General features: G+C 43.4%; 1 protein-coding gene across 1 annotated transcript; it reads left to right on the top strand.

The window, feature by feature from the left end:
- Positions 1–912: 912 nt before the first annotated feature.
- Casc3 (CASC3 exon junction complex subunit) lies at positions 913–26442 on the top strand. The gene is made up of 14 exons (XM_075990809.1): positions 913–1201; positions 1553–1580; positions 2032–2069; positions 15895–16050; positions 16136–16287; positions 16932–17108; positions 17285–17970; positions 21640–21704; positions 22589–22703; positions 22914–23012; positions 23251–23471; positions 24861–24983; positions 25285–25348; positions 25962–26442. The coding sequence occupies exons 1-13, from the start codon at positions 974–976 to the stop codon at positions 25306–25308; spliced, it is 2112 nt and encodes a 703-aa protein (XP_075846924.1). The 5' UTR covers positions 913–973; the 3' UTR covers positions 25309–25348; positions 25962–26442.

Below are 26442 nucleotides of genomic sequence, written 5' to 3'. Positions count from 1 at the left end.
TGGGAGCTGAACTGCGTTATACATTTGGTCACCTTTCTCCAGTTGAGAGAACCAGACCCTGCAAACATGAGTCCTTCTGGTCTCTTACTGTATGAGTCTGGTAAACGATGGGGTCCTTATTTATGAGAACAGCTCAGAATCCTGTTACCACATGGCGATTTGGTGTATATTACCAATGTGCACTAATAATTTAGTTTACAAACTGTTTCGAGGTAGCAGTACTGAGGTGTTTTTTTTTTTTTCATTGCTGACAAATGCCCAAAGCATTTTCTGTCAGATAACAACACATCAGGATTTTAAACACTAGGTTTCTAATATCCCTATGTAGCCAAGGATGATCCGGCCCCTAAGTGTCCTACCAACCTGAACTACTAAAAATGTGATAACTGGGTCGGGTAGACACAGAGTTAGAAAAATCTGAATACACACAGAAAACGCCACAGTATTTAGTTGTGTCTCCACTGCAGTTTCTCCTTTCCCCTAAATTTAGGCTGAGGTGAAGAGCTGGCAAATCTGACACAGAACTAAGGCTTTTTCACCTGGATTCGTGGTGTTATCATGCGATGGCATACAGCATAATGCTTCGTCTAAAATTCAGGGGAAAACGAGAAATGGAAAACGACAATCATGCGACAGCTCCAGCGCCACATTGGAGCTGTAACAAGTCGAAGCCCTCCCCAAGGAAAGCTCAAGATGGCCGAGCAAAGCACCCAGAGAAGCCGCAGGGGACCAATCCCCAGGCCCTGTGCCCGCACAGGAGAAAAGCAGGGCCGAGCCACGCCCCCTTACATCACCGGGAGACGTAATCTCGCGCTCCCGCAAACGTGCCGCAGGGCGCAGGCCCCGCCCCGCGGGAAGAGAGGCGGCCCGCGCCGGACGCGAAGCATGCCGGGACTGCTCTCGAGCCTCCCGGCAGCCTCAGCGGCGGGCGTGGTGCGTAAGGAGCTGACCAGCGGTGGCCGTTCTCCGTAAGATGGCGGACCGGCGTCGGCAGCGCGCTTCCCAGGACACCGAGGACGAAGAGTCTGGTGCTTCGGGTTCCGACAGCGGCTCTCCGGCGCGGGGCGGCGGCAGCTGCAGTGGGAGCGCCGGAGGCGGCGGTAGTGGCTCGCTGCCTTCTCAGCGCGGCGGCCGCGGCGGGGGCCTGCATCTGCGGCGGGTGGAGAGCGGGGGCGCCAAGAGCGCAGAGCAGTCGGAGTGTGTGAGTGAGCGCTTGCCGGACGGCGACCCGGCAGGGGGCGGGGTGGAGGTGCTGCGAGACACCGGGCCTCCCGGTAGACGGGAAGGTTGTCCTGCTGCGAGTCTGCAGCCACCCCAAGCCCCAGAGATGGGTGGCTTCCGAGCCCGGGCGGTGCTGCGCGGGTGTTGACACAGGACTGGGGCTGGAGGTGTGGGGATCGGCCTTCTTGATTGTGACTTAGAACGATTTACCTTTCTCCATATCCCTAGTCGACCGTTTGTGTTGAGTCTTCAGTTCTTCACATTTATTTGCGGGTGGGCTCCCCACGTCTGGGAATGACTCCTCTAACCCTTGTCATCTTCTTCCTCTCAGGAGAGTGAAGATGGCATGGAAGGCGATGGTGAGTGGTTTTTAATTTATCATGATGAGTGTTTGGACATAAACTGAGGCCACGCATTTCTAACACTGGGTTTCTCTCTGATTGTTAAGGATTTTTTTTTTTGTTTGGTTGGGTTTTTTTTTGGTTTTGGTTTTGGTTTTTTCGGGAGGTGTGCCCAGGAGTGGCTTTTTGTACCATAGTGATTCCGAGCATGGTTGTTTTGGTTCCTTTTTGGAAGGTGACAGGTTGAGTACTCAGAGAACCACCTGCCAATCGCGTAGCTTTTTGTCAGCCATGCCATATACTTCTCCATCAGTAAATGAATAGAGGCCATCATTTTATGTGCCTCAAAAGTTGCTGCCTAAGTTAAGTGAGGATTTTAGCCTGATGCAAAGTGAGCAGTCAGGAATGTAGTTATAATCACTGTTTGTTGTTTACGCCTCCCCTTCACGTGTTTGTGTTTTCCTTTCAGCTGTCCTTTCCGATTATGAAAGTGCAGAAGATTCAGAAGTGAGTGTGATAGATTCTTTTTCCTTATGGTGTAAGTCAGAAAATGTCTTTTTAAGAATCTACGTTTGTGTGGTACAAAAATTCCCTGACATGTTTCTATGCCTATGTTTCTTCATTTATGCTTTTAAAAATCTGTTAGAAGCAGGGGGTGGGGGGTGGTGAGCAGTGGTGGCACAAGTCTTTAATCCCAGCTGGGCAGATCTCGGTGAGTTCAAGGACAGCCTGATCTATGGAGCAAGTTCAGGACGCAGGCCTGTACAGAGAAACCCTGTCTCAAAAAACAAAGACAAAAAAGAGACGATCTTGTTAAGCTAATGACAGCAACTTGAAGCCACGCCTCTTCAAGCTTTGGATCACAGTGTTAGTTGGTTTATTCTCATCTGAACAAGTGCTTGTCTGAGGCAGAGAATGAGAAGATGCTGAAGTCCTTTACGGGATGTTTGACTGTTCACTTTATACTGTCTAGGTTGAAAACACAGCCACTTGGAAACACCCCCCCCCCCATTCTGTGTAGTTTATGGGGGAAAAAATCCATCCCTTATTTTATGGATAGGGCTTTTTGGTGTCTATGGGAGTGTTTCCCTAGGCAGACAGCATGTTTTGTTTTGATTGGATAAATAACTGTAGATACTTTCAGAATAACTTTGTCCTAGAATTACCTGTCCCAGAATTGTCGAACAGACTCCTGAGTTTTGTATTTTAGCTATGGGGTTATATTTGGGGAGAATTGGATTGTGGGTCAAGAATTTGTTCTATAAATATGTTTGTTTCATTAGTTAGCTTTCGTGATTTGTTTGTTTTGTGATTCTGGAGCTTGATCTTACATGTAGGTGCATGCAGAAAAGGGTTCTACCATTGAGGCTACTACCTCAGCCTTAACCTATAAATCTACTAGAATTTTGACTGTCTTAACATCTTGGGAGATGTAGTAGTAAACATTTCAAAATCCCTACTGTAGAAGAAAGCAGTACTCTAGAAAAACTGAGAAAACAAAAGCTTGTGGCACAGAAATCAACTTAGCAAAACATAAATTCAAATAAGGGCTGGAGAGTTGGTAAAGAGGGCCTGAATTCAATCCCTAGATCACTGTAAAAAGTTGGGTATGTTGGCATGTGTAATACAGGCAGAAACAGATCTCTGGAGCTTGCAGGCAAGCCACAGTCTAGCCTTCTTGTTGAGCTCCACATGCATGTTTACATATGTGCACATTTCTGTACAGGCATACTATTCAAATTCTAGTACTTAGGCAGGGGCAAGAAGATTGTTTCAAGTTCAGGGCCATCCTGGGCTATAAGCAAGACTACCCTGTCAGGAAAAAAAAAACAGAAAATGAAACTTTTTTTTCTTTTAAAGATTTACTTATTTATTATATACACACAGTGTTCTGTCTGCCTGCGTGCTAGAATAGGGCACCAGATCTCATTGTAGGTAGTTTTGAGCCACCATGTGGGTGCAGGGAATTGAACTCAGAACCTCTGGAAGAGCAGCCAGTGCTCTTAACCTCTGAGCCATCTTCTCCAGCCCAAAACTTTTTTTTTAAGATTGTTTATTTTATGTATATGTGTGGTTTGCCTGAATTTATATGTGTGTATTAGGTTTGTGAGTACAGATGGTTGTGAGCTTCCATGTGGGTAGTGGGAACTGAACCCAGTTCGTTTACAAGAACAGTGAATGTTTTTAACTGCTGAGCCTCCAGCCCCTGATTGTAAGTTCATAGTGGCTCACCATCCTGTTTATAAAGGAGTTTGGGTGTAATTCTGAGAGCACAGAAAGAAATTGCACAGAAGGTTTAAATAAACAGCATCAACTGAGGGCGAGGCAAGACTACAAACTAGACATTTAAGAAAAAACGCTGGCCAGTGGTGGCGCACGCCTTTAATTCCAGCAGAGATGGGAGGCAGAGACACGCGGATCTCTGTGATTTCGAGGCCAGCCTGGTCTACAAGAGCTAGTTCCAGGAGAGCCAGGGCTCTTATGTTGGGGGGGGGAACCTATCTCAAAAAAACAAAAATAAATAAAAGTAAAGTTTCTTAGGAATTAGGTGTCATAATACACAGCTCACTCTGAAGGCAAAAGTGGAAGGATCAAGAGTTCGAGGTCAGCCTTGGCTTCATAGCAAACTCTGTCTCCAAAAAAGGGTTTAAGGGGGCTGGAGAGATAGATGGCTCAGTGATTAAGAGTACTGGCTGCTTTTCCAGAGGACCTGGGTTTAGTTCCCAGCACCCACATGGCAGCTCACAACTATTTGTAACTCCAGTTCCAGGGAATCTGACACTTTTACACTAATGCATGTAAAATAGTTAAATAAATTATTAAATTAAAAAAAAGCTTAAAAAATCTTTTCTAAGGTAGTCTAAGGATTGAGATTATGGTTCCCTAGACAGCTAGTGAAATAGCAAGATGTGGACCAATGTGAGGCTTATATTGATTGGACTAATAGAACCCCTGCCCCCATTAAATTTTGAGGTCTAAAGAAGGAGTCAGTGTCTAGATTGATTAATGGTGTTAATAACTAAAAAAGAGACAATACTCAGGAATTGAGTGGTGGGTTAAGTTTTAGATGGCTTTTTAAGTTTAGTTTTGCATGCTCCCTTCAGCAGCACATAAATTAATTTGTCATGATCCAATGCAGGGCTTGCCCCTATGAGGCTGATGTTCTAACATTAAGCAACCCTCAACCAGGTTTGGGATGTTTTAAGAACAAACAAATCCATTTCTTCTTAAGTTTATAAGACACTGTTTCTCTGTATCCTTGGCTGTCCTTGAACTCATTTTGTAGGTCAGGCTGGCCTCGAATTCATAGAGATCTCCCTACTTCTGCCTCTCAAGTGCTGGGGTCAAAGGCATGCACCACTGCTACCCACCATAAGGAGGCAATATATTTTCTTTTGGTTTTTTAGCTCAGAGTTTCTCTGTGTATGTAGCCTTGGCTGTCCTGGAACTTGCTCTGTAAATCAGGGTGGTCGGGAACTCACAGAGAACCACCTGCCTCTGCCTCCCGAGTGCTGGGATTAAAGGTGTGTGAATTGTACTTTTGATAGGATATATCCGTGGCATACCTTTATTGTGTAGGAATGCTGCTGTTGTTGTTTTAATCCCTGTATATGTGACTCTCAGCTGCAGTAGAAAAGGCAGTTCAGTGTTGCTGGCAGTTCAGCCTGGAGAACACTTCTAAAAGCTTTAAGGGGCTTCTTGGTAGATGCCACAGCAAAGGACTTCAGGACAAGTCAGAATGAGGCAGTTAGATGAGGTTATTGATGAAAAGAAGGATAAAGCTGGGCATGGTGGTACATACTTTTAATCCCAGTAGTGGGAGGCAAAGACAGGTGGATCTCTGAGTCTGAGGCCAGCTTGGTCTACTCAGCAAGTTCCAGGCTAGCCAGAGCTACATAGTGAAACCCTTCCAGAAAAAGGAAAGAAAGAAAAAAAATTAATAACAAAACCAAAAGGGGCTGGAGAGATGGCTCAGTGGTTAAGAGCATTGCTTGCTCTCCCAAAGGTCCTGCGTTCAATTCCCAGCAACCACATGGTGGCTCACAACCATCTGTAATGAGGTCTGGTGCCCTCTTCTGGCCTGCAGACATACAGACAGAATATTGTATACATAATAAATAAATATTTTTAAAAAATTACTCAAGGATAATCTAAAGAGAATCTAATGGAGGCATGCCCAGTTGTTTTTATTTACTTATTCTTTATTTTTGAGACAGGGTCTCTTTGTCTACAGCCCTAGCTGGCCTGAACCTTCTTTTTCTTAACCACAGGCTTCTGTCCTTGAATGGAGACCTTTTTTCTTTGGGTACATTGTGCCGTGGGGCAGGTGGAGAGGGAGTATTAAAAGTCCCCCCATTTATACAGTGGTCGTAAGGAGGGTAGACTTAAGGCATAATTGTTTTAAGACTTATTTATTTTCTATGTATGAATGTTTCGCCTTACATGTTTGTGTGTGTACCACATGTATTTGTAGTGCCCTCAAAGTAAGTCAGATCCCCTAGAATTTGAGTATTGATGGTTGTGAGTTACTATGTGAGTCCTGGGATTTAACCCTGGGTCCTCTGCAAGAGCAACAAGTACTCATAACTGCTGAAATGTCTCTCCAGCTGTTACCTATTCATTTTCATGTAAACTTGCTTTTCCTAAGCCTTTAGAAGAAAGCATGGCTTAGGGTACTGTACCTTTTCTAACATCATAGAGCTCCCTCTTCCCATTTTTCTGTGATGTTAAAAGAATAAGGGAAGCTTTCTGAGGTTTCTTGTTTTCGTTCTTCTTCTTCCCAGCTTGTTCTAGAACTTCCCTGTGCTGATTGATTCGATTCTCTTCTCAGTAAGTCTCTTCTTGCTGTTCATGTTCTAGAAGGAGCTTTGGCAGCTGGGTTAGTGTAACCCTTAGAGTGTACCATAACTTTTACTTTACATGGTAACCGCTTCTGGGCTCAGCAGTCAGTGACCATTGGTTATTTCAGGGTTTCCCTATCCCTTGGTCCATTTACATCTCTGCTTCCTCCTAAACTGTGTTATGCACGTGCTATCTGTGGCTGTCGGTGCTTTGGTTTATACAGTTAGAGTTGAAAGTTTAAGACATAGCTGGTTAACATAGTTTTGTTGTAAATATTGTCTAAAACTTCGGGGTTTGCTGTCTAGAAGCTGTCATTCCATGTTGAAATTTGAAGAGAAATAAATTGTGTTGCTGAAGCTAGGCGAGGTAGTATTCTTCTGTAATCTCAGATACTTGAGAGGGTGAGTGAGGCAGGAGAATCACAAAGGCCAGCCTGGCAACAGAGATTTTTTTTAATTTGAGGCAGGATCTATGTGTACTGGCTAGTTTGGAATTTGCTTTGTTGATCAAGCCTTCCCTGAACTCACAGACATCCACCTGCCTCTCTGCCTTAGCGTATTCTTCATACCGGGCTTCAGAATAAAAATTTGTAAAGGGCCGTGTGGTGGTGGCTCATTCATCACTCAGGAGGCAGAGGCAGGCAGATCTTTGTGAGTTTGAGGCCAGCCTGCTCTACAGAGCAAGTTCCAGGACAACCAGGGTTACACAGATAAACCCTGTCTCGAAAAAAAAAAAAAATTGAAAAAGGGTTGGGGTTGTAACTCAGTGGTAAACTGTTAAGTATTTTCAAGGCCCTGGATTCACTCTCCAGTATTACAAAACAATCAAAAAGATGTGTTATAGCACAAATTCTAATTGTTCGTAATAATAAAAATTCGAGTCATATATTAGGGTGAGAAGCAGAGTAGGCAGCCATTAGAGAGTTCTACCAATGCTCAGATAAGAAGGGGCAATCCTGTCTCTACTAATCCTCAGATGCATCTGAGCTCCTATCTCCTCCCCCCCCTTATATTCCTCTCTCTGTCCAGCCATATCACTCCTGTGCTGGGATTAAAGATTAAAGGTATGTGATTTTTGTGTGAGCTCTGTTTCTCTTTTAGACAGATTAAATCTTGTGTAGCCCAGGGTAGTCTTGAAGTCAGAGACCCCTCTGCCTCAGTCTCCTAAGTGCTGGGATTAAAAGTGTGTGCCACTACTACCTGGCCTCTGTGGCTAACTAGTGACCTAGTTGTGCACTCTGATCTTCAGGCAAGCTTTATTCATTAGATTACAAACAAAATACCACTACAATGTGTTACTTCCATTTCCCCCAGAATGGTCCAAGAAACCTTTTTTTTTAAAAAAAAAAATATATTGTTATTGGGGCCAGGTTTGGTGGTGCACGCCTTTAATCCCAGCACTTGAGAGGCAGATACTGGTGGATCTCTGAGTTTGAGGATGCCCTCATCTACACAGCTAGTTCTAGGACAGCCAGGGCTACATACCCTGTCTTGAAGAAAAAAAAAACAAATTAAAAACAAAAATGAATGAATAAATAAAACAAAAGAAAATACAGAAGGGGCTGGAGCTCAGTGGGAGAACACTTGGTTCAGCCAAGTGATGAGTAAAAGAACAAAGAAAATTTTGATTGAAAGGAAAGCTAGGAGAATATTTTGAGGTCAAGGTGATTTCGTTCTTACTTGTTGGGAGACTCTCTAGTTTAGTTAAAAACTGAAGGAATAAGTAGTAAGGGAAAGGAAAAAAAGTATGTGAGAAAATAAAAGCTGGGAGTAATGGTATTTCCCATCATGCCCTGCTTAGACAAAACTGTCTTAACTAGTAATTACTTGGAGGTGAGAAGGGAAGGTACATACAAAGGAAGTTGGTATTCCATCTTTGTTTTTACTTTGTAAAATAGGAGGAAAGCCTTCTGTCTTAAGAGATAGAGTTGGGCAGGCTTCAAGAATGAGGGATTCACCAGAGGCTTGCACTAAGGTTTAAGAAAGCCATTGAAGCCAGGCTGTGTGTGTCTGGGTTGGATTCCCTACTTTGAGGCTCTGGAAGGCTAGTGCATGATGCCGCAAAAATAATGTCTAAGTTGCAGTGGATATTACAGATATAGACCCCAGGATATTGGAGATATTGGAGATGTCAGAGAAAATGAGGCATTTGCTGAGGAAAAAGTACAGAATTCTTGGCTATAATGCAAGTGTTCTGTCTTAGGGTTACTATTGCTATGATTAAAAACCATGACAAGAAGCAACATTGGAGGAAAGGGTTTATTTGGCTCACATATCCCATAGCTGGATTTTTCTTTGGGCCGCCAGCTCACAAAAAATTGGTATGGAAACGTATTATTAATTATGGAAGCTCAGCCTTAGCTTAGGCTTGTTTCTGAATAGCTCTTATTACTTAACCCGTTTCTATTCATCTACGTGTTGTCACATAACTCATGGCGTTTACCTCTCCTCCTACATGTATGTTCCCTCTGTGTCCTCTGGCCACTCCTACTTCTTCCCAGAGCTCTTTGTCCCTAGAAGTCCCGACTAGCCCCTTCCTGACTAGCTAATGGCCTTTAAGCTCTTTATTAAACCAATCACAGTGGCACATCTTCACACAGTGTAGAGGAATATTCCACAACCGGAAGCCAAGGCAGGAACTCACGCCTGGTAGGAACCTGGAGGCAGGAGGTGGTACAGTGGTCATGAAGAGTGCTGCTTACTAGCTTGCTCAGCCTGCTCTCTTACAGAACTTAGGACCAGGGATGGCACCAACTGCAATGGCCCCACATCAATCATTTAATTAAGAAAATGCTCTACAGGCATGGCTATAGCCCAGTCTTATGGAGGCATTTTCTTTATTGAGGTTCCCCTCTCTCAGATTATTCCAGCTCTCTGAGATTATTCCAAGTTGACATAAAACTAGCCAGTATATCTCCCCATAAAGGAAAGCCTGGGACCAAATGGATTCACTGCTGAATTCTGTCAAAACTTTCAAGAAGATCTACCAGTCCTTTATTTGTCCCACAAAATAGAGAAGAAAGACTGACAGATTCATTCTATGAAGCCAGTATTATCCTGGTATCAAAACCAGGTAAAGCCGGGCGGTGGTGGCGCACGCCTGTAATCCCAGCACTTGGGAGGCAGAGACAGGCGGATCTCTGTGAGTTCGAGGCTAGCCTGGTCTACCAAGGGAGTTCCAGGACAGGCTCCAAAGCTATTGAGAAACCCTGTCTCGAAAAACCAAAAAAAAAAAAAACCAAAAAAAAAAAAAACAACCAGGTAAAAACATAATAACAAAAACAACAATTTTCTCAGATGAACGAAAATGCAGATGTTTTCAGCAAAAAAACTTGCAAACCAAATTTAGGAACACATTAAGATCATATATCATAACCAAGCAGTGGTGTGCATGCCTTGAATCGCAGCACTTGGGAAACAGAGGCAGGAGGATCTCTGGGTTTTTTCAAAATATTTATTTATTGATTGATTGATTGATTTATTGATTGATTGTGTGTACAATATTCTGTCTGTGTGTATGCCTGCAGGCCAGAAGAGGGCACCAGACCCCATTACAGATGGTTGTGAGCCACCATGTGGTTGCTGGGAATTGAACTCAGGACCTTTGGAAGAGCAGGCAATGCTCTTAACCTCTAAGCCATCTCTCTAGCCTCAGGATCTCTGGGTTTAAGGTCAGCCTGGTCTACAGGGCAAGTTTCAGGACAGGCTCCAAAGCTACATAGAGAAACTCTGTCTCAAAAAAACAAACAAACAAACAAACAAAAATCAAAACAAAGAATCATACATCATGAACAATGTCTTTCTCCCAGAGGTGCAAGGTTGGTGTGACATGAGTAAATTAATGAGTGTAACGCACCATGTAAATAAGCTAAAGGACAGTGGATTCTCAAAGAAATTAGGGAAACTATCTCATTCATAGTAGAATTCTTGGCAGATTTATAACTTGTTTCTTTTCAAAAAGAAACTTGTTGCTATCTCTTAAAAAAAAAAAAGTACCAGGTACCATACTTCATTGTACACTACTTGGAGTCTATAGAAAAGTAAAGTGAACTAAAAAATGATGAGACCTCTACAAGAGCTAGTTCCAGGGCAGGCTCCAACGCTACAGAGAAACCCTGCCTTGAAAAACCGAAAAAAAAAGAATAATGAGACCTGAGCCAGGCGGTGGTGGCGCACGCCTTTAATCTCAGCACAGGAGCAGAGGCAGGCGGATCTCCGTGAGTTTAAGGCCAGCCTGGGCTACAGAGTGAGTTCCAGGACAATCAGAGCTACACAGAGAAACCCTGTCTGGAGAGGAGGGTAAGAATGATGACACCTGCGGGAAAGAAGAAAAAGAAGTAGGCTTGGCCCAATGTGGAGATCCCAGGAGGTCTCACCACCTGGGCTCTGTTATATATAGGAGGATCAGTCTCCTTACACATGGTTGCAGATGGAGCCAGACCTCATGTCTATTCCTGCATATACATGAATTTCTCAGAGACTTGTGAGCAATGACTGAAGAGACAAGCCCTGCAGTAAACAGACCTCTGGAGCACTTGATCTGGATGTGAGTCAGTCACACCTCTTGGAAGAAAATGTGCTTTATTCTCTTTTAGTGTATTAGTAATAAACAAATTCCTTTTTTAAAAAAAATTGTCTTTATTTTAGGTGCACTGGTGTTTTGCCTGTATGTATGTATATATGAAGGTGTCAGATCTTGACTTACAGACAGTTATGAGCTGCCATGTGGGTGCTGGGAATCAAACCCTGGTCCTCTAGAAAAGCAGTCAGTGCTCTTAACCACTGAGCATCTCTCCATTCTCCCAATAAACAAAATCTTTAAAATTTATTTAAAATTAGATAAGGGGCTGGAGAGATAGCTTAGCAGTTAAGAGCACTTGCTGTTCTTCCAGAGGACCTGAGTTCAGTTCCCAGTTCCCAGACCCACTTTGGGGTATCTCACAGCCACCTGTGACTTTAGCTCCATGGGAACTGACATGTTTTTCTAGCCTTTGCAGACACTTGTGTCATTGGTTGTTTTATTACTCTTTACTCTTTGGGGTCCCAGCACCCATCTCCCAAATAATCACACACAGAGACTCTAGCTTGACTTTAGCTTGGCTTATTTCTAGCCAGCTTTTCTTAAATTATTCCATTTACCTTTTGACTCTGGGCCTTTTCCTTTTCTTCTTTATATTTTTCTTTCATTCTTACTCTGTGGCTGCCTGGGTGGCTGGCCCCTTCTTTTCTCACTCCTTGATTTTCTTGCTTTTAGATCTTTTTTCCCCCCAGATTTCTCCTTCTGTTTATTCTCTCTGCCTGCCAGCCCTCCCTATTTCTCTCTCTTGTCTTGCTGTTGGCCATTCAGTTCTTTATTAGACCAATCAGGTGTTTTAGACAGACAAAGTAACACAGCTTAAAATAATATTCCACAACACACTTGAACACACATCTTTGATATTTATTAGTGTAGGGGTGGAACATACAAGGACTATAGGTTTTGAGTCTGATTTGAAGTCTCCTCATCACTCCTCAGTCTTTTTGCCCAGTTAACAAAATTAGTTTTTTTCTTTGTGTTTGTGTGTAATATTGGCTCTCACTTTGTAGCCCTGGTTGGTCTGGAACTCACTATGTATAGACTAGTCTAGGCTCAAATTCACATATTTGCCTGTTTCTGCCTCCCTAAACTGGGATCAAAGGTGTGTATCATTACTCCCACCAAAATTACTTTCTCAATAGGAATATATAAATTTCCTCATTGACATTCTATTACAGCCTAAAGAGAATGTTGCATAAAAGTTACCTCGAGAGCTGGAGAGATGGCTCAGTGGCTATAAGAGCACTAGCTGCTCTTCCAGAGAGAGGTCGTAAGTTCAATTCCCAGCAACCACATGGTGGCTCACAACCATTTTTAGTGCCCTGTTCTGGCATGCAGGCATACATGCAGGTACAACACTACATAATAAATGAAATTTAATAAATAACTAAATAAGTTTCTTTTAAGGTTGAAATCCGGAGAGCATATGAGTAGAGGAACATAGTGAAGTGTGTACCTACACCAGAAATTCTTGTTTGTCTGCTGCATAACCTAGAATTAAGGAAAGTACTGAATGATTACCATCCTCTGATCCACAAATAGAAGGAAAACAATATGATTGCAGAGCATGAGAAGAAGGAAGAGTGCTTGTTAAGCTGTAGATAAAGACTGGATTGTCACAGTGCAGGTGTAGTGAATCTCCTTTAGTTCTCCATGTTTTTTCTGAGAATTGTTACGCAAAACATCCAGATGAGGAGTGGCTTAGAGTGTCAACAAGAAATAGAAAGAATGGAAGAGGAATTAATTGGTTTGTTTGTCTAGGTCAACTAGGCAGGCTTAGCTTTATTTGAAAAAAAAAAAGGGTAGAACACTGAAAGCTTCTAGCCTAGTCAGGACTGTTACATGGTGTCTTTGACCAGGTCCTGGTAGGCTAGCCTGAAGTGAGAAGGCAGTCTGATTTAGGTGAGGTGCCAGGTACAGTAGGAGAACAAGAGACCAGTGTGCACACATCCAATCGGTGGTAGAGGTTTAACATATGACTAAACCACCTTCCCTTCAGCCCATTTCTTTAAACTTGCCTCTGTAATCCAGTTAGGTCTCCAAAGCATCAGATTTAGAGAGAATGAGAAGAGAGTATGACCATATTTTAAAGTCACTGCTTTTTCCTATGTGGAGCTGGCCATACCTTCATTTCTTTCCCACTTTAGTGTCCGAATGATATCCCCACTCCCGCCACAGCTTTGGCTGCCTTCAAACTCACAGAGATCTGCCTGCCTCTGCCTCCCCAGTGCTAGGATTAAAGGCGTGCGCTACCACCAACTGGGAAGACCTAACATTGTCAGGATCTGTATTATTCAAACTTGTGTGTTAAGAGAGGGAAAAGGAAAAACGTGTGGTGGCTCACATATTTAATCCCAGCACCAAGAGGGAGAGGCAGGTTTGAGGCCAACCCCAACTACATGGCAAGATCTTGTCTTAGAAAAGAAGGGAGTGGTAATGAGGGAGTAATTGTTCAGAGTGCACTCATGCATTGTTCATTTTCATTTCTATGGCAGCTGGTTCTCTAAGATTTTCCAGATAGGATAGTGTTTGTTTTCTCTTGGAATCTCGTGCTGTAGGAGATTCAGTACTCCTATCATAGACATAAAAAATACAATCCTAGGGGCTGGAGAATTGACTCATCAGTTAAAAGCACTAGCTGCTCTTCCAGAGGTCCTGAGTTCTATTCCCAGCAATCACATGGTGGCTCTGTAATGGGATCTGATTCCCCCTTCTCGTGTGTTTGAAGAAGGTCAATCATACACATGAATGAATAAATATTTTTAAAAATGTAATTTTAGAAGCTGGGCATGGGAGTACATGCCTTTAATTCTAACACTTGGGAGGCAGAGGCAGGCAGATCTCTGTGTTCTAAGCAACCATTGATCTACAGAACAAGTTCAAACCAGCCAGGGCTACATGGTGAGACTCTTGTCTCTAAACAACAACAAACTTGTATGACTTGGGCCTGTAGTGCACATAACTTAGTAGTTAGTGCTGTCTTGCCTGTTTGAGGATCTGAGGTTTGATTCATAGTAAGGAGGAGGAAAGTTAGGTCATTACTGTAAACAAGCTGGAGCTGTAGTTCAGTGGTAGAGTAAATCTATAAATACTCAGGCCCTGGATTCGATTCCTATCTCCACAAGAGGGAGCATGGAGACCGAGATTACTCAGCGAGTAAGAGTACTTGCCATAAAACCTGCCAACCTGAGTTTAGTTTCTGGAATCCACATGTGGAAGGAGAGAACTGGCTCTCAAATTGTCCTCTGACCACAGGAGCCATGGAAAACATTTGTCTTCATGTTTTCTTAGTCTGGTGATAGTTGGAGGTCCTAGATTCAAAAGAACTTTGTTTTGTTTATTTTGTTTTTTTAAGATAGGATATTAAGGTGATGGCTAGCGTTGAACTCTCAATCTTCTTACCTCCACTTCCTGAGTTGCTGGGATTTTAGGTGTGTGCCCCCTCAATGAAGCTACATAATCAGAAAGATTGGTAATTTCTACTCTTAATCCCCTTTTTTTTGTTTTTTGAGACAGGGTTTCTCTGTAGCTTTAGAGCCTGTCCTGGAACTAGCTCTTGTAGACCAGGCTGGCCTTGAACTCACAGAGATCCACCTGCCTCTGCCTCCCAAGTGCTGGGATTAAAAGCATGCGCCACTACCGCCCGGCTCCTAATCCATTTTTTAAAAGCAGTTGGTTCTGTTGTGTGTGCACATGTATGTGTGAGCATTTGCCGTGGCATTCAATTCTCAACTTAAGACAGAGTACTATTATTAAACACTGTATGTTTAAGACTTGGAAAGGAGCCAGTGGTGGCATATGCCTTCAGTCCCAGTGCTTGAGACACAGAGGCAGGTAATCCTCTGAGTTTGAGGCCAGCTTGGTCTACAGAGCTAGTTCTAGAACAGCCAGAGCTTCACAAAAAGACTGGAAAAGGAGAGCAAGGCACTATCAAGTTAGTCTTCCATCTCTAACCCCTGACTCCTTTCCTTAGATACCATTGTTAAAATTCCCTACTTGTGTGCTACAGCACTATTTCTAAGGACATATGTGCATATTGCACTTGTGTCTATTTTAAAGAACCCTGTTCTCTAGACGTTTGCTTAAGATATTGGCTTAGGCCAGGTGGTGGTGTTGCACACCTTTAACCCCGGCACTCGGGGCAGAGGCAAGCAGATCTCTGAGAGTTCAAGGCCAGATTGGTTTACACAGTGAGTTCCAGGATGGTCAGAGCTATACAGAGAAATCCTGTTTCGAAAAACCAAAAAAAAAAAAAAGAAGAAGAAGAAGAATATTGGCATAGTGTATGTATGCTAGAAATTGATCTCAGATCCTTGCCATGCTAGGCAAATACTGTACCATGGAGTTAATAACCTCAGCCCTTGTAATGTTTGTTTTATTTTTTATTTAGTGTGTGTGCATATGTGTATGGAGGACAGAGGACAGCTTTAGGTGTCATTCCTTAGAGCTATCTTTTTTTATTTTTTTCAGACAGGGTTTCTTAGGAGGACCAGAGACTCATCATTTAAGTCAGGTCAGCTGGCCAACAAGCCCCAAGATTCTCCTGTGTCTCTTGAGCTCTGGGATTGCAAGTGTATACTACCATGTCTGGCTTTGTACATGGGTGCTAGACTTAGGTCCTCATGCTTTTGTGGCAAGCATTTTATCAACTGAGATATCTCTTAGTCCATGTTTTTTGTTTTTATGAGGCAGGATCTCATGTAGCACAGGATGGCCTCTAACTTAATATGAGCTGAAAGTGATCTTGAACACGTGGTCTTCGTGTCTCTTCCTCTCCACTGCTGGGATTGTGAACATGTGCCACACCATACTTGTAGTGTTTGCTTCTCAGTCTTACACTGTAGTAAATGTTTGCCAGGAAATGTTTTCTTATCTTCAGATCTCATCCCCATAGTTAACAAAAACACTTTTTCAGGGTGAAGAAGGAGAATACAGTGAAGAGGAGAACTCCAAGGTGGAGCTGAAATCAGAAGCAAATGATGCTGCTGATTCCTCAGCAAAAGAGAAGGGAGAAGAAAAGCCTGATACTAAAGGCACTGTGACTGGAGAGAGGCAAAGTGGGGATGGACAGGTCAGTACGCAGCATAGTCCTCCATTTGGGGTTGGCATAGGGCCTCTCAGCTCCTTGGAAAAGTAAGGAGTCCTTTATCTTCCAGGAGAGCACAGAGCCTGTAGAGAACAAAGTGGGTAAAAAAGGCCCTAAGCATTTGGATGATGATGAAGATCGGAAAAATCCAGCCTATATACCCAGGAAAGGGCTCTTCTTTGAGCATGATCTTCGAGGACAGACTCAGGAAGAAGAAGTCCGGTAACAGCCATCTTACGCTATTCTTGCTACTGGCTAGCTTGTGCTTAGTGTGTGTCAGGTTCTTCGATGACTTCTTTACCTATATCGTTTCCTTTACTACTCAGAACATTTTAAGAGAAGTGTTATTATTCCTCCTGTACAGGTGAGGAAAGTGAAGCTTGCAGAATTTGCTAACTAGTTGCTAGGTATAGTGTCATGCACTTGTAGTCCCAGTACCCAGGAGTCTGAAGCAGTTTGGTTATAAGCTTGGGTGCAGCTTGGCCTACTTAGTGAGACCCTGTCAAGCAAGAGGTGGATGTGGTAGTGTGACTCCTGATCCCAGTTCTTGGGAGGCTGAGGCAGGATCTCAGAGAGGTGGAGTCAAGGCCAGCTTTGTCTACATATAGCAGTTTCTAGGCCAGTCGGAGTTACGTGGTGAGGCCCTGTCTTTTAAAAAAAGATAGAAAATGTTTGGGAACTGTTGATGGTAAAGAAGCTGGGATCCAGATTCAGAGTGATCTGTCTCCAGATCCTAAACTATTACACCTCTGCTGCCTTTAATCTGTGACTCTGGAGATAGAAAGTTTTTATAGGCTACCATTTTAGTAGAGAGATAATTTTAAAGTACTAATTATCTCAAGACACCTCTGCTTGGTTTGGTCCAGACCCAAGGGACGTCAGCGAAAGCTATGGAAGGATGAGGGCCGCTGGGAGCATGATAAGTTCCGTGAAGATGAACAGGCCCCAAAGTCCCGACAGGAGCTCATTGCTCTTTATGGCTATGATATTCGATCCGCTCACAATCCTGATGACATCAAACCCCGAAGAGTCCGAAAACCTCGGTAAGGAAATTCAGGAGCCTAAATTACTGATCTTTCAAACTCTTCTGCTTTTCTAAATGCATTTCTTTCTTTTAAGTGACTAAGTAAGTATGGGAATGACACAACTCCCTGAGTCTCCGTGTAGATATGTGGAGGTCTCTTTTCTTACATTTTTCTTTACAATTTTACTGTTTCAGATTTGGAAGTCCCCCACAAAGAGATCCAAACTGGATTGGTGATCGATCAAACAAGTCCCATCGCCACCAGGGTCCTGGGGGCGCCCTACCACCAAGAACATTTATTAACAGGAATGCAGCAGGTACTGGCCGCATGTCTACATCCAGGAATTATTCCCGATCTGGGGGCTTCAAGGAAGGTCGTACTAGTTTTAGGCCTGTGGAGGTTGGTGGGCAGCATGGTGGCCGGTCTGGTGAGACTCATAAGCATGAAGCTAATTACCGGTCGCGGCGTCTGGAGCAGACTCCTATGAGGGATCCATCTCCAGAACCAGATGCTCCATTGCTTGGCAGTCCTGAGAAAGAAGAGACGGCCTTGGAGACACCAGCTGCTGTTCCTGACACTGTACCACCAGCTCCTGACAGGCCCATTGAGAAGAAATCCTATTCCCGGGCAAGAAGGACCCGGACCAAAGTTGGGGATGCAGTCAAAGCTTCTGAGGAGGTTCCTCCTCCATCTGAAGGGCTCACTTCAGCAGCCACAATCCCAGAAACAACTCCTCCTCCAGCTGCTAAGACTGGGAACTGGGAGACTCCAGTAGATTCTACCACAGGTGGACTGGAGCAAGACGTGGCACAGCTAAATATAGCAGAACAAAACTGGAGTCCAGGACAGCCTTCATTCCTGCAACCACGGGAGCTTCGAGGTAGGCCTTGCAGCCTGGGTCTAGATTTTATTGTGTTATTGGGACTTCCCTCTCAGCAATGTAGTGTCTGACAGAAAGCTCTCTTTCCTTCACAGAGCCAGTCTTGTAGATTCCCGGTTAGCCTGTCCCACTGTGTACACACACTGTTGGCCATCAGTCCTTAGCGCCTTCGTCAAGATTCATTTTCTCCTCTTGCACAAAGAGGGACCTAAGATAGATAGCATCTTCAGACTGTTTGAGCCAGTGTTACATGTTTCCTAGAGACATTAGAACTATATATAATGCTGTGCTTTGGGGTATTTGAAATGTGGCTAGAAGGAAGAATTGAATTTTTAGTTAATTTTAAAAACACATATAGCACTGAGAAGTGGTGGCGCACACCTTTAATCCCAACACTCAGGGGAGCAAAAGCAGGTGGATCTCTTGACTTTGATGCTAGCCTAGTCTACAGAGTGAGCTCCAGGATAAGCCAGGGTTACACAGAGAAACCCTGTCTCAGAAAAGAAAATAAAAGCCATGCAGCTAGCAGGTATCATGTAGTTTTTGAAATGTAACCCAAACTTCCTTTTGGGGGGCGAGGGGAGATTTTATTTATTTTTGTGTGTAGGTGTTCTGCCTACACACGTCTGTGCACCATGTGTGTAAGTGCCCACAGAGGCTAGAAGAAGGCATCAAATCCCTTGGGAATAGAATTATAGGTGGTTGTGAGTTGCCATATGGATGCTGGGGATTTAACCCAGGTCAGGAGCAGCCATTGCTCTTAACCAGTGAGCCATCTCTCTGGCCCTCTAGGCCAAACTTAAAAATTGAAAATCTTGATGAGCACTGGGAATTTTGGCACTCTACTTTGATACAGGTGATTTTATTTTAATTATTTTGGTTTTTGAGATTATAATTACATCATTTTCCCCTTTCCTCCTTTCAAAGCCTTCTATATCCTCCTTGCTCTCTTTGAAATTCATGAGCTCTTTTTTTTAACTTGCTACATTGCATATATGTATATACATTTATATTCCTAAATATATAATTACCCTGCTTAGTTGTTACTTGTGTGTTTTTAGGGCTGACAGTAAGAGTATTGGCTCACCAGTTGGTGTGTTCTTCCTGGGAGAAAGAAGACTCTCCTACTCTCAGCATTTCTTTAGTTGCTTATAGGTCCTTAGATAGTGGTAAAGCCTGGTAGGTTTTTTTCACTGTCCACTTAGGCATGTCTGTTGTTGTCCTTGTTCAGCTCATGTCTGTGAGAATTTACAGGTGTAGCTTCTGAGGATACTAGAATATACATGATGTGGGAGTGATTTCTTATTAATAAAGAAACTGCCTAGGTCCATTTGATAAGCCAACCCTTAGGTAGGCGGAGAAAACAGAACAGAATGCTGGGAGAAAGAAGCTAAATCAGAGAGTCGCCATGATTCTCACTCCCAACGCAGCCGCAGGTTAAGATCTTCCCTGGTAAGCTACCTTGTGAGCTACACAGATTATAGAAATGGGTTAGGTCAATATGTAAGAGCTAGCCAATAAGAGGCTGGAACTAATGGGCCAGGCAGTGTTTAAAAAAATACAGTTTCTGTGTAATTATTCCGGGTAAAACTAGCCTGGTGGCAGGATGCAGCCCGCCACTCCTATTACAACAAATACAATCTCTCAGGAAACTCTGATCCTTTGGCTCTTAAACTTTTTCTGCCCCCCACTTCCTCAGCAATCCCTGATTCTTAGGTGTGGAAGTTGTTATATAGATGTATCTGTTGGGACTGAGCTCCAAAACTGCATTTTGACTGATTGTGGTTTTTTGTAATGGTCTTCATCTGTTGCAAAGAAAAGTTTCCTCCATGGGTGGTCATTTATCTGTGGGTCCATGGACAAATATTTAGAATGAAGTTAGGGATTATGCTGATTTAGTAAAATGGTGGTTGTAGGTTCTCCTCCAAGATCCCTGACTTCTCTACCTTGGCTAAGCTTCCAGTAGCAGGCATGGTTTCCCTCTTGTTGAGTGATCTTTAGTCCAATCTGAGAGCTGTTGGTTACCACCAAGCTTTGTGTGCCACCACCGCACTCTTGGGTTATCTATCACCCTGGTTATCATTGTGCTTTGTAGATGTTTTACCTGGGTATTGTTGATTGCGTCCTTCCTTTGGAAACTTGCATGGTGTCTTTTGTTACCATAAAAGCTAGTTATCAGGGAAGAAGCTTTTAGGTCAGTTTTAGCTCATAGGCCTCTGGGCTTTTACATGTGGTTTTTGAGCACCAGAAATTAGTATAAGCAGTATGATCCTAGAGTTAGTTGATCTCTGGACAGAGAAGTATAACGTTTTGTACTGATACTTTACTATCTTTGGGAGAGTATATAAAACATTTCTTTTAAATAAAAAAAAAAAAATTTTTTTTAATTTTTTAGGTTTTTTTGAGACTAGGTTCCTCCATGTTGCTCTGGATGTTCTGGAACTAGCTTTGTAGACAGGCTGGCCTCAAACTCAGAGATCCGCCTGCCTCTGCCTCCCAAGTGCTGGGATTAAAGGAATGCGCCACCCCTCCACCCCAATCTTATTTACTTATCTATCACCAACTGAGTGCTAGAAATCAAACCTGGGTCCTCTGCAAGAAGGTTAAGAGCACTAGTGCTCTTAACCATTGAGCCATGTCTGTATTCTAAGTAATTTTTATACAGTAAGAATGTAATGTCTTGGGGCTGGAGAGATGGCTCGGCGGTTAAGAGCACTGACTGTTCTTCCAAAGGTCCTGAGTTCAATTCCCAGCAACCACATGGTGGTTCACAACCATCTGTAATGAGGTCTGACGTCCTCCTCTGGCCTTCAGGCATACACACAGACAGAATATTGTATACATAATAAATATATTTAAAAAAAAAGAATGTAATGTCTTCCTCATAGCTAGTGTTGTTAGAAAACATTTGGCTCTGCACTTTATAGTATATCTACTAATGTGCTTATTTTATCCTCCCAAAGTTCCTATATAAAACCTTATTTAGTAGGAAAAATTTGAGCTTGAGTTTATTTTCCAGTCTTTTTTCAAGGACTTTGTTGCTATAATAAAGATGTTGGGCAACAGGAGCACATTTTCAAATGCTAGCATTGACAATAAGCAGACAGTTTAAAATAATTTATGTGTATGTGTGTGCACTTGAAGTTGATGTGTGTGCACTACAGGCAAGGGCATTGAATTCCCCTAGAACTAGTGCTATAGATGGTTGTAAGCTTCCATGTGGTCGCTGGGAACGGAGCCCAGGTCCTCCTCTGCAAGAGTGACCAGCAGACATTTTTTTTTTTTTTTTTTGGTTTTTTGAGACAGGGTTTCTCTGTGGTTTTGGAGCCTGTCCTGGAACTAGCTCTTTTAGACCAGGCTGGTCTCGAACTCACAGAGATCCGCCTGCCTCTGCCTCCCGAGTGCTGGGATTAAAGGCGTGCGCCACCACCGCCCGGCCCAGCAGACATTTTTAAACAGAATTGTGCTAGTTTAAAAGAAGAGAAGAATGCCTTTGTTATTTTCTTTTCTTTTGGTTTTTAAAGACAGGGTTTTGTCTGCCTCCCAAGTGCTGGGATTAATGGCATGCACCACCACTGCCCAGCTGCGCTTATTATTTTCTTGGTGGTACCTTTGATTCCTATTCACATACATCTGCATTCAACCAGTGACTTTTTTGGTATATTACAGGTATGCCCAACCACATCCATATGGGAGCAGGACCTCCACCTCCATTTAACCGGATGGAAGAAATGGTACAAAAATGGGAAGAAGGAGGATTGGGACTGTATATACTCTGTGGTAGAGAATGCATGAGACCCTTGATTCAGCTTCCAATACTGTCAAAAAGAAGTGCCGAGATAGAATCTCACTATTTCGCTCTGGCAGGCTTGGAGCTCCCTAAGTAGAATAGGCCAGCCTTGGACTCAGGGAGATCTGTCTGTCTCAGCCTCCCAGCTGAAAGATGTATACCACCATGCCTGGACCTTAGTTACTGTGACAGACTAACATGACCAAGGCAACTTATAAAAGAATGCATTTCATTGGGCTTCCAGTTCCAGAATGCTAGAGACCGTGATAGCAAATCAAAGACATGGCAGCAGGAACATCTGAGGGCTTACATTTGATCCTAAAGTAGAAGCAGAGAGAGCACACCTGGAATGGCCCAGTCTTTTGAAACCACAAAGTCCATCCTAGTGACACACCTCCTAATCTTTCTCAAACAGTTCCACTAACTGGGGACAAAGTTTTCAAATGTGGATCACTCATTGAGACTGTCACACTTGTTCACTATTAAAAACCACAATAAGTTCTTTTTCTTGTTCAAGATGGTCTCTTGTCTCTTATTCTTTAACAGACTGGCCTGGAATATCATATATAGTTCAGATGGGCTTCAAACTTTGATTCCTGAGTTCTTAGGCTTAGGCTATCATGCCAGGCAATAGAAGTTTGGTTTTTCGAGACAGGGTTTCTCTATGTCACAACCCTGGCTGTCCTGGAACTAACTTGCTTTGTAGACCAGGCTGGCCTTGAACTCACGGATATCTGCCTGCCTATGCCTCCCGAGTGCTGGGATTAAAGGCGTGCACCACCACTGCCCTGCTTCTTCTGGAGTCTTAACCAAATCTCTTTATCTCAGGGTGTCCAGGGTGGTCGAGCTAAACGTTATTCGTCCCAGCGGCAGAGACCTGTGCCAGAGCCCCCTGCTCCTCCTGTGCATATCAGCATCATGGAGGGCCATTACTATGATCCATGTGAGTTCTTTCTTATTGTTGGGTACCTTTCTTGTCACTGTAAAGGGAATGAAGTGCTCAGCCTTCTACTTCACAGTGGTTATCCCATGTTGTCTAGTTGCTGTTTTCTTCATATGGAAGAGTTAGAATATCAAAGGTCTGCAGGACCGAAAGAGTTGCTTATGTGGTATGAAGGTTTGTGGTTTATACGACTCTCAATATATCTTACAGTGCAGTTCCAGGGACCAATTTATACCCATGGTGACAGCCCTGCCCCACTGCCTCCACAGGGCATGATTGTACAGCCAGAAATGCACCTTCCTCACCCAGGTAAGCTTGCATCCCTCTTGTATGCTTATAGTGTGCAAGAATCTGTGTTGGGGACTCTACAAACCCTACCTTTCCAGCACTGTCACGCTATCCAGTGATGCTGACCACCCTGGCTCAATTTTAAGTCCATCTTAAGGATTGCAGTCTAACCTGTTATGCTTGGTGGTCTAATTTCAGGCATTCTGTGGTAAAAGGTGGTATCCTCTTTTACAGTTTTTGTTTGTCTTTCTTTGCTCAGGTTTACATCCCCATCAGTCACCAGCACCTCTGCCCAATCCGGGTCTTTACCCGCCACCAGTGTCCATGTCTCCAGGACAACCTCCACCCCAGCAGTTGCTTGCTCCTACTTACTTCTCTGCTCCAGGTGTCATGAATTTTGGTAACCCCAGTTACCCTTATGCTCCAGGAGCATTACCTCCTCCTCCTCCTCCTCCTCCTCATCTGTATCCTAACACACAGGTAAGATGCCTAATGTTCTAGGTATACATCCTTTATGTCACACAGGATTGGGGTGGGGGAAAATGTTAAAAGAGTTTTACAAGCCGGGCAGTGGTGGCGCGTGCCTTTAATCCCAGCACTCAGGAAGGAGGAAGAGACAAGTGGATCTCTGAATTCTGTGAGTTTGAGGCCAGCCTGTCTACAGCAGGAGTTCCAGGTCAGGCTCCAAAGCTACAGAGAAACCCTGTCTTGAACAATTCAATGCCACTGATTTTCCTGTGTGGCATTAGGATGCCCCCTGGTGGTCAGGAGCTGGAAATGCAGGTTATGTAATGTCTATCTTTGCTTCTTATTTTTTTGTTGGTGTTACATTTTTTTATATGGCTTTATTGGCCTAGCAACTTGCCACATAGACCAGGCTAATCTCAAATTCACAGAGACTCACCTCCTCAGTGCTGTGGTTAAGGGTTTGTACTACCAAGTGTGACCTTGTTTTTTGTCTCGGTTTTTCATTTTATTTATTTATCTATCTATCTGTCTATTTGAGGCAGGGTCAGTTTTTCTTTTTGATTTTTTTCGAAACAGGTTTCTCTGTAGTTTTGGAGCCTGTCCTGGAACTAGTTCTTGTAGACCAGGCTGGCCTCGAACTTACAGAGATCCGCCTGCCTCTGCCTCCCGAGTGCTGGGATTAAAGGCGTGTGCCACCACCACCTGGTAGTTTTTCTTTTATTTATTTATTTATCTATTTATTTATTTTTGAGGCAGGGTGTCACTGATGGGGAATATATATGATCCTCCAGTCTCTGACTCCTAAGTGGTTACGAGAACCATACCTGTTTTCTCCTTTCTTTCTCTTTCTTTCTTTCCTTCCTTCCTTCCTTCCTTCTTTCTTTTTCTTTCTTTTTTTTAAAAATATTTATTTATTTATTTATTATGTATACAACACTCTGTCTGTATGCCTGAAGGCCAGAAGAGGGCGCCAGACCTCCTTACAGATGGTTGTGAGCCACCATGTGGTTGCTGGGAATTGAACTCAGGACCTTTGGAAGAGCAGTGAGTGCTCTCAACCACTGAGCCATCTCTCCAGCCCCCTTCTTTCTTTTTTTTTTCTTTCTTTCTTTCTTTCTCTCTCTCTTTTGATTACGCATACAGTATGCTGCTGTCATGTATGCCTGCAGGCCAGAAGAGGGCACCAGATCTCATTACAGATGGCTGTGAGCCACCATGTGGGTGCTGGGAATTGAACTCAGGACCTTTGGTAGAGCAGGTAATGCTCTTAACCACTGAGCCATCTCTCCAGCCCCATCTTTTTGTTTTTGTGACTAGCAAATGTTTTCTGTTTCTCCTAATTTGGGTTAATTCTTTTTTTTTTTCTCCTGGCTTATGGGGTCCTGGCATATGGGGTCCTAGGCTCCATCACAGGTATATGGAGGAGTGACTTACTATAACCCTGCCCAGCAGCAGGTGCAGCCCAAACCCTCCCCACCCCGGAGGACTCCCCAGCCAGTCTCCATCAAGCCCCCTCCACCTGAGGTAAGTCTCATTCCCACACTTTAAGCATGTGGGCTTTCTCTGATTCTCTAAGGAGTTTCTCTTCCTTTTACAATATGTTTATATGGAGGTCTTTTTTTTTTTTCTTGTTTATTTTAAGACAGGGTTTCTCTGTGTATCCCTGGCTGTCCTGGAACTTGATCTGTAGACCAGACTGGCCTTGAACTCAGAGATCCACCAGCCTCTGCCTCCCGGAGTGCTGGAAGACATTTGCCACCATGCCTGGCTAATGGAAGTCTTTTTTTGTATGACATGATAACAAATTACAATTTTTTTATTTCAGGTTGTAAGCAGGGGTTCCAGTTAATGCCGAGTATGTAACTAATTAAGTGTGACATCGTGAGAAAGTAAGTGCCCAGTGTACCGTGACGCTCAAACTAATTCTCACCACCATACATTACAGTCGTGAGATAGCTCAGGAAAATTGTTTTATGAATGCATTGGGCAGAATTGAAGAGAAACCATCCCTACCTTCAGACTTTTGTTTTGGAAATTAAACGATAAAAATACAGGAGCCCAATCTAAACTAATGAAGGGCAGAAAAAAATCTGAATTTAAGTTGTTATAGCCAAAGAAGCCAATGCTAGGGATTCTAGAAGAGTGGGTATGAGGCTTTTTCAGAGCTTTGGAGGAGTATGGTCTTTGTTTAGGAAAAAAGATCTTACTATATATCCCTAGCCAGCTTCAAACTTTCCATCTTCCTGCTTCTACCCCTGACTGCTCAGATTACAGGTGTGGGCTGCCACACCTGACTCCAGGATATTTTTATTGTTGTTGTTTTGTTTTGTGGTCATTAAAACACATTATTTAGAAGCTGAAGGTGTAGCATGTTCAAGATCTCAGACTTGATCCTTGGTGCCAAATAAACCGCATTATTTAGAAATGTGGCCTTCTGAGAAGGCTAATATAAATGCCCAAAGTCCACTGACATGCACTTCTTCTCTTTTTAACTCTCAATAGAACAGGAGTGGTGAAAACTCGGAGGAGAAGAAAAATGTGGGGTGACCCTGCCAGCCGACAGTTGGAGGACAAGAGGCCCTCTTCTCTGAGGACAGGCCTGCTAGAGAGAGAAGAAACCTCCACTCTTCAATTGAGCTGCCTGGACTCAGGGGAGCAGAGACTGGACAGCCCAGGCTTCAGAGTCTAACTTCAGAAGCCTGCATCTCACTGTTGTTTACTTTCTCCCCAGAAATTCAAGTGTCTTCTGCTTCCAAGGAAGTTCCTTCCTGCTTGTTTGTTTAAATGTTCATTTTTAAAGCCCGACTTACCTTTTTTAAATTAATATTCTTGTTTATTTCTCCTTTTCCCTGCTCCGCCCGCTGACTTTACATGAAACAAGTTCATTCTGGTTTACTACCCTTTCTGGAGTTCCTTTTGACTCCTCTCTGACTCCCACAAATTGAGACTGTATCAACCAAGTATAAAAGTAGCTGGCCTTTTT

This window comes from Microtus pennsylvanicus, chromosome 11 (assembly GCF_037038515.1).
Source record: "Microtus pennsylvanicus isolate mMicPen1 chromosome 11, mMicPen1.hap1, whole genome shotgun sequence".
In the NCBI taxonomy this organism is placed as follows: Eukaryota; Metazoa; Chordata; class Mammalia; order Rodentia; family Cricetidae; genus Microtus; species Microtus pennsylvanicus.
This window is presented reverse-complemented; position numbering and strand designations above follow the sequence as displayed.

Bases quoted from the DNA above. Each gene is read 5' to 3' on its own strand.
- Casc3 (XM_075990809.1), top strand. From the start codon at position 974: ATGGCGGACCGGCGTCGGCAGCGCGCTTCCCAGGACACCGAGGACGAA. The intron at 1,202-1,552 runs GTGAGTGAGCGC...TCTTCCTCTCAG, and splicing joins GCGCAGAGCAGTCGGAGTGT to GAGAGTGAAGATGGCATGGA. The intron at 16,051-16,135 runs GTCAGTACGCAG...TTTATCTTCCAG, and splicing joins GGCAAAGTGGGGATGGACAG to GAGAGCACAGAGCCTGTAGA.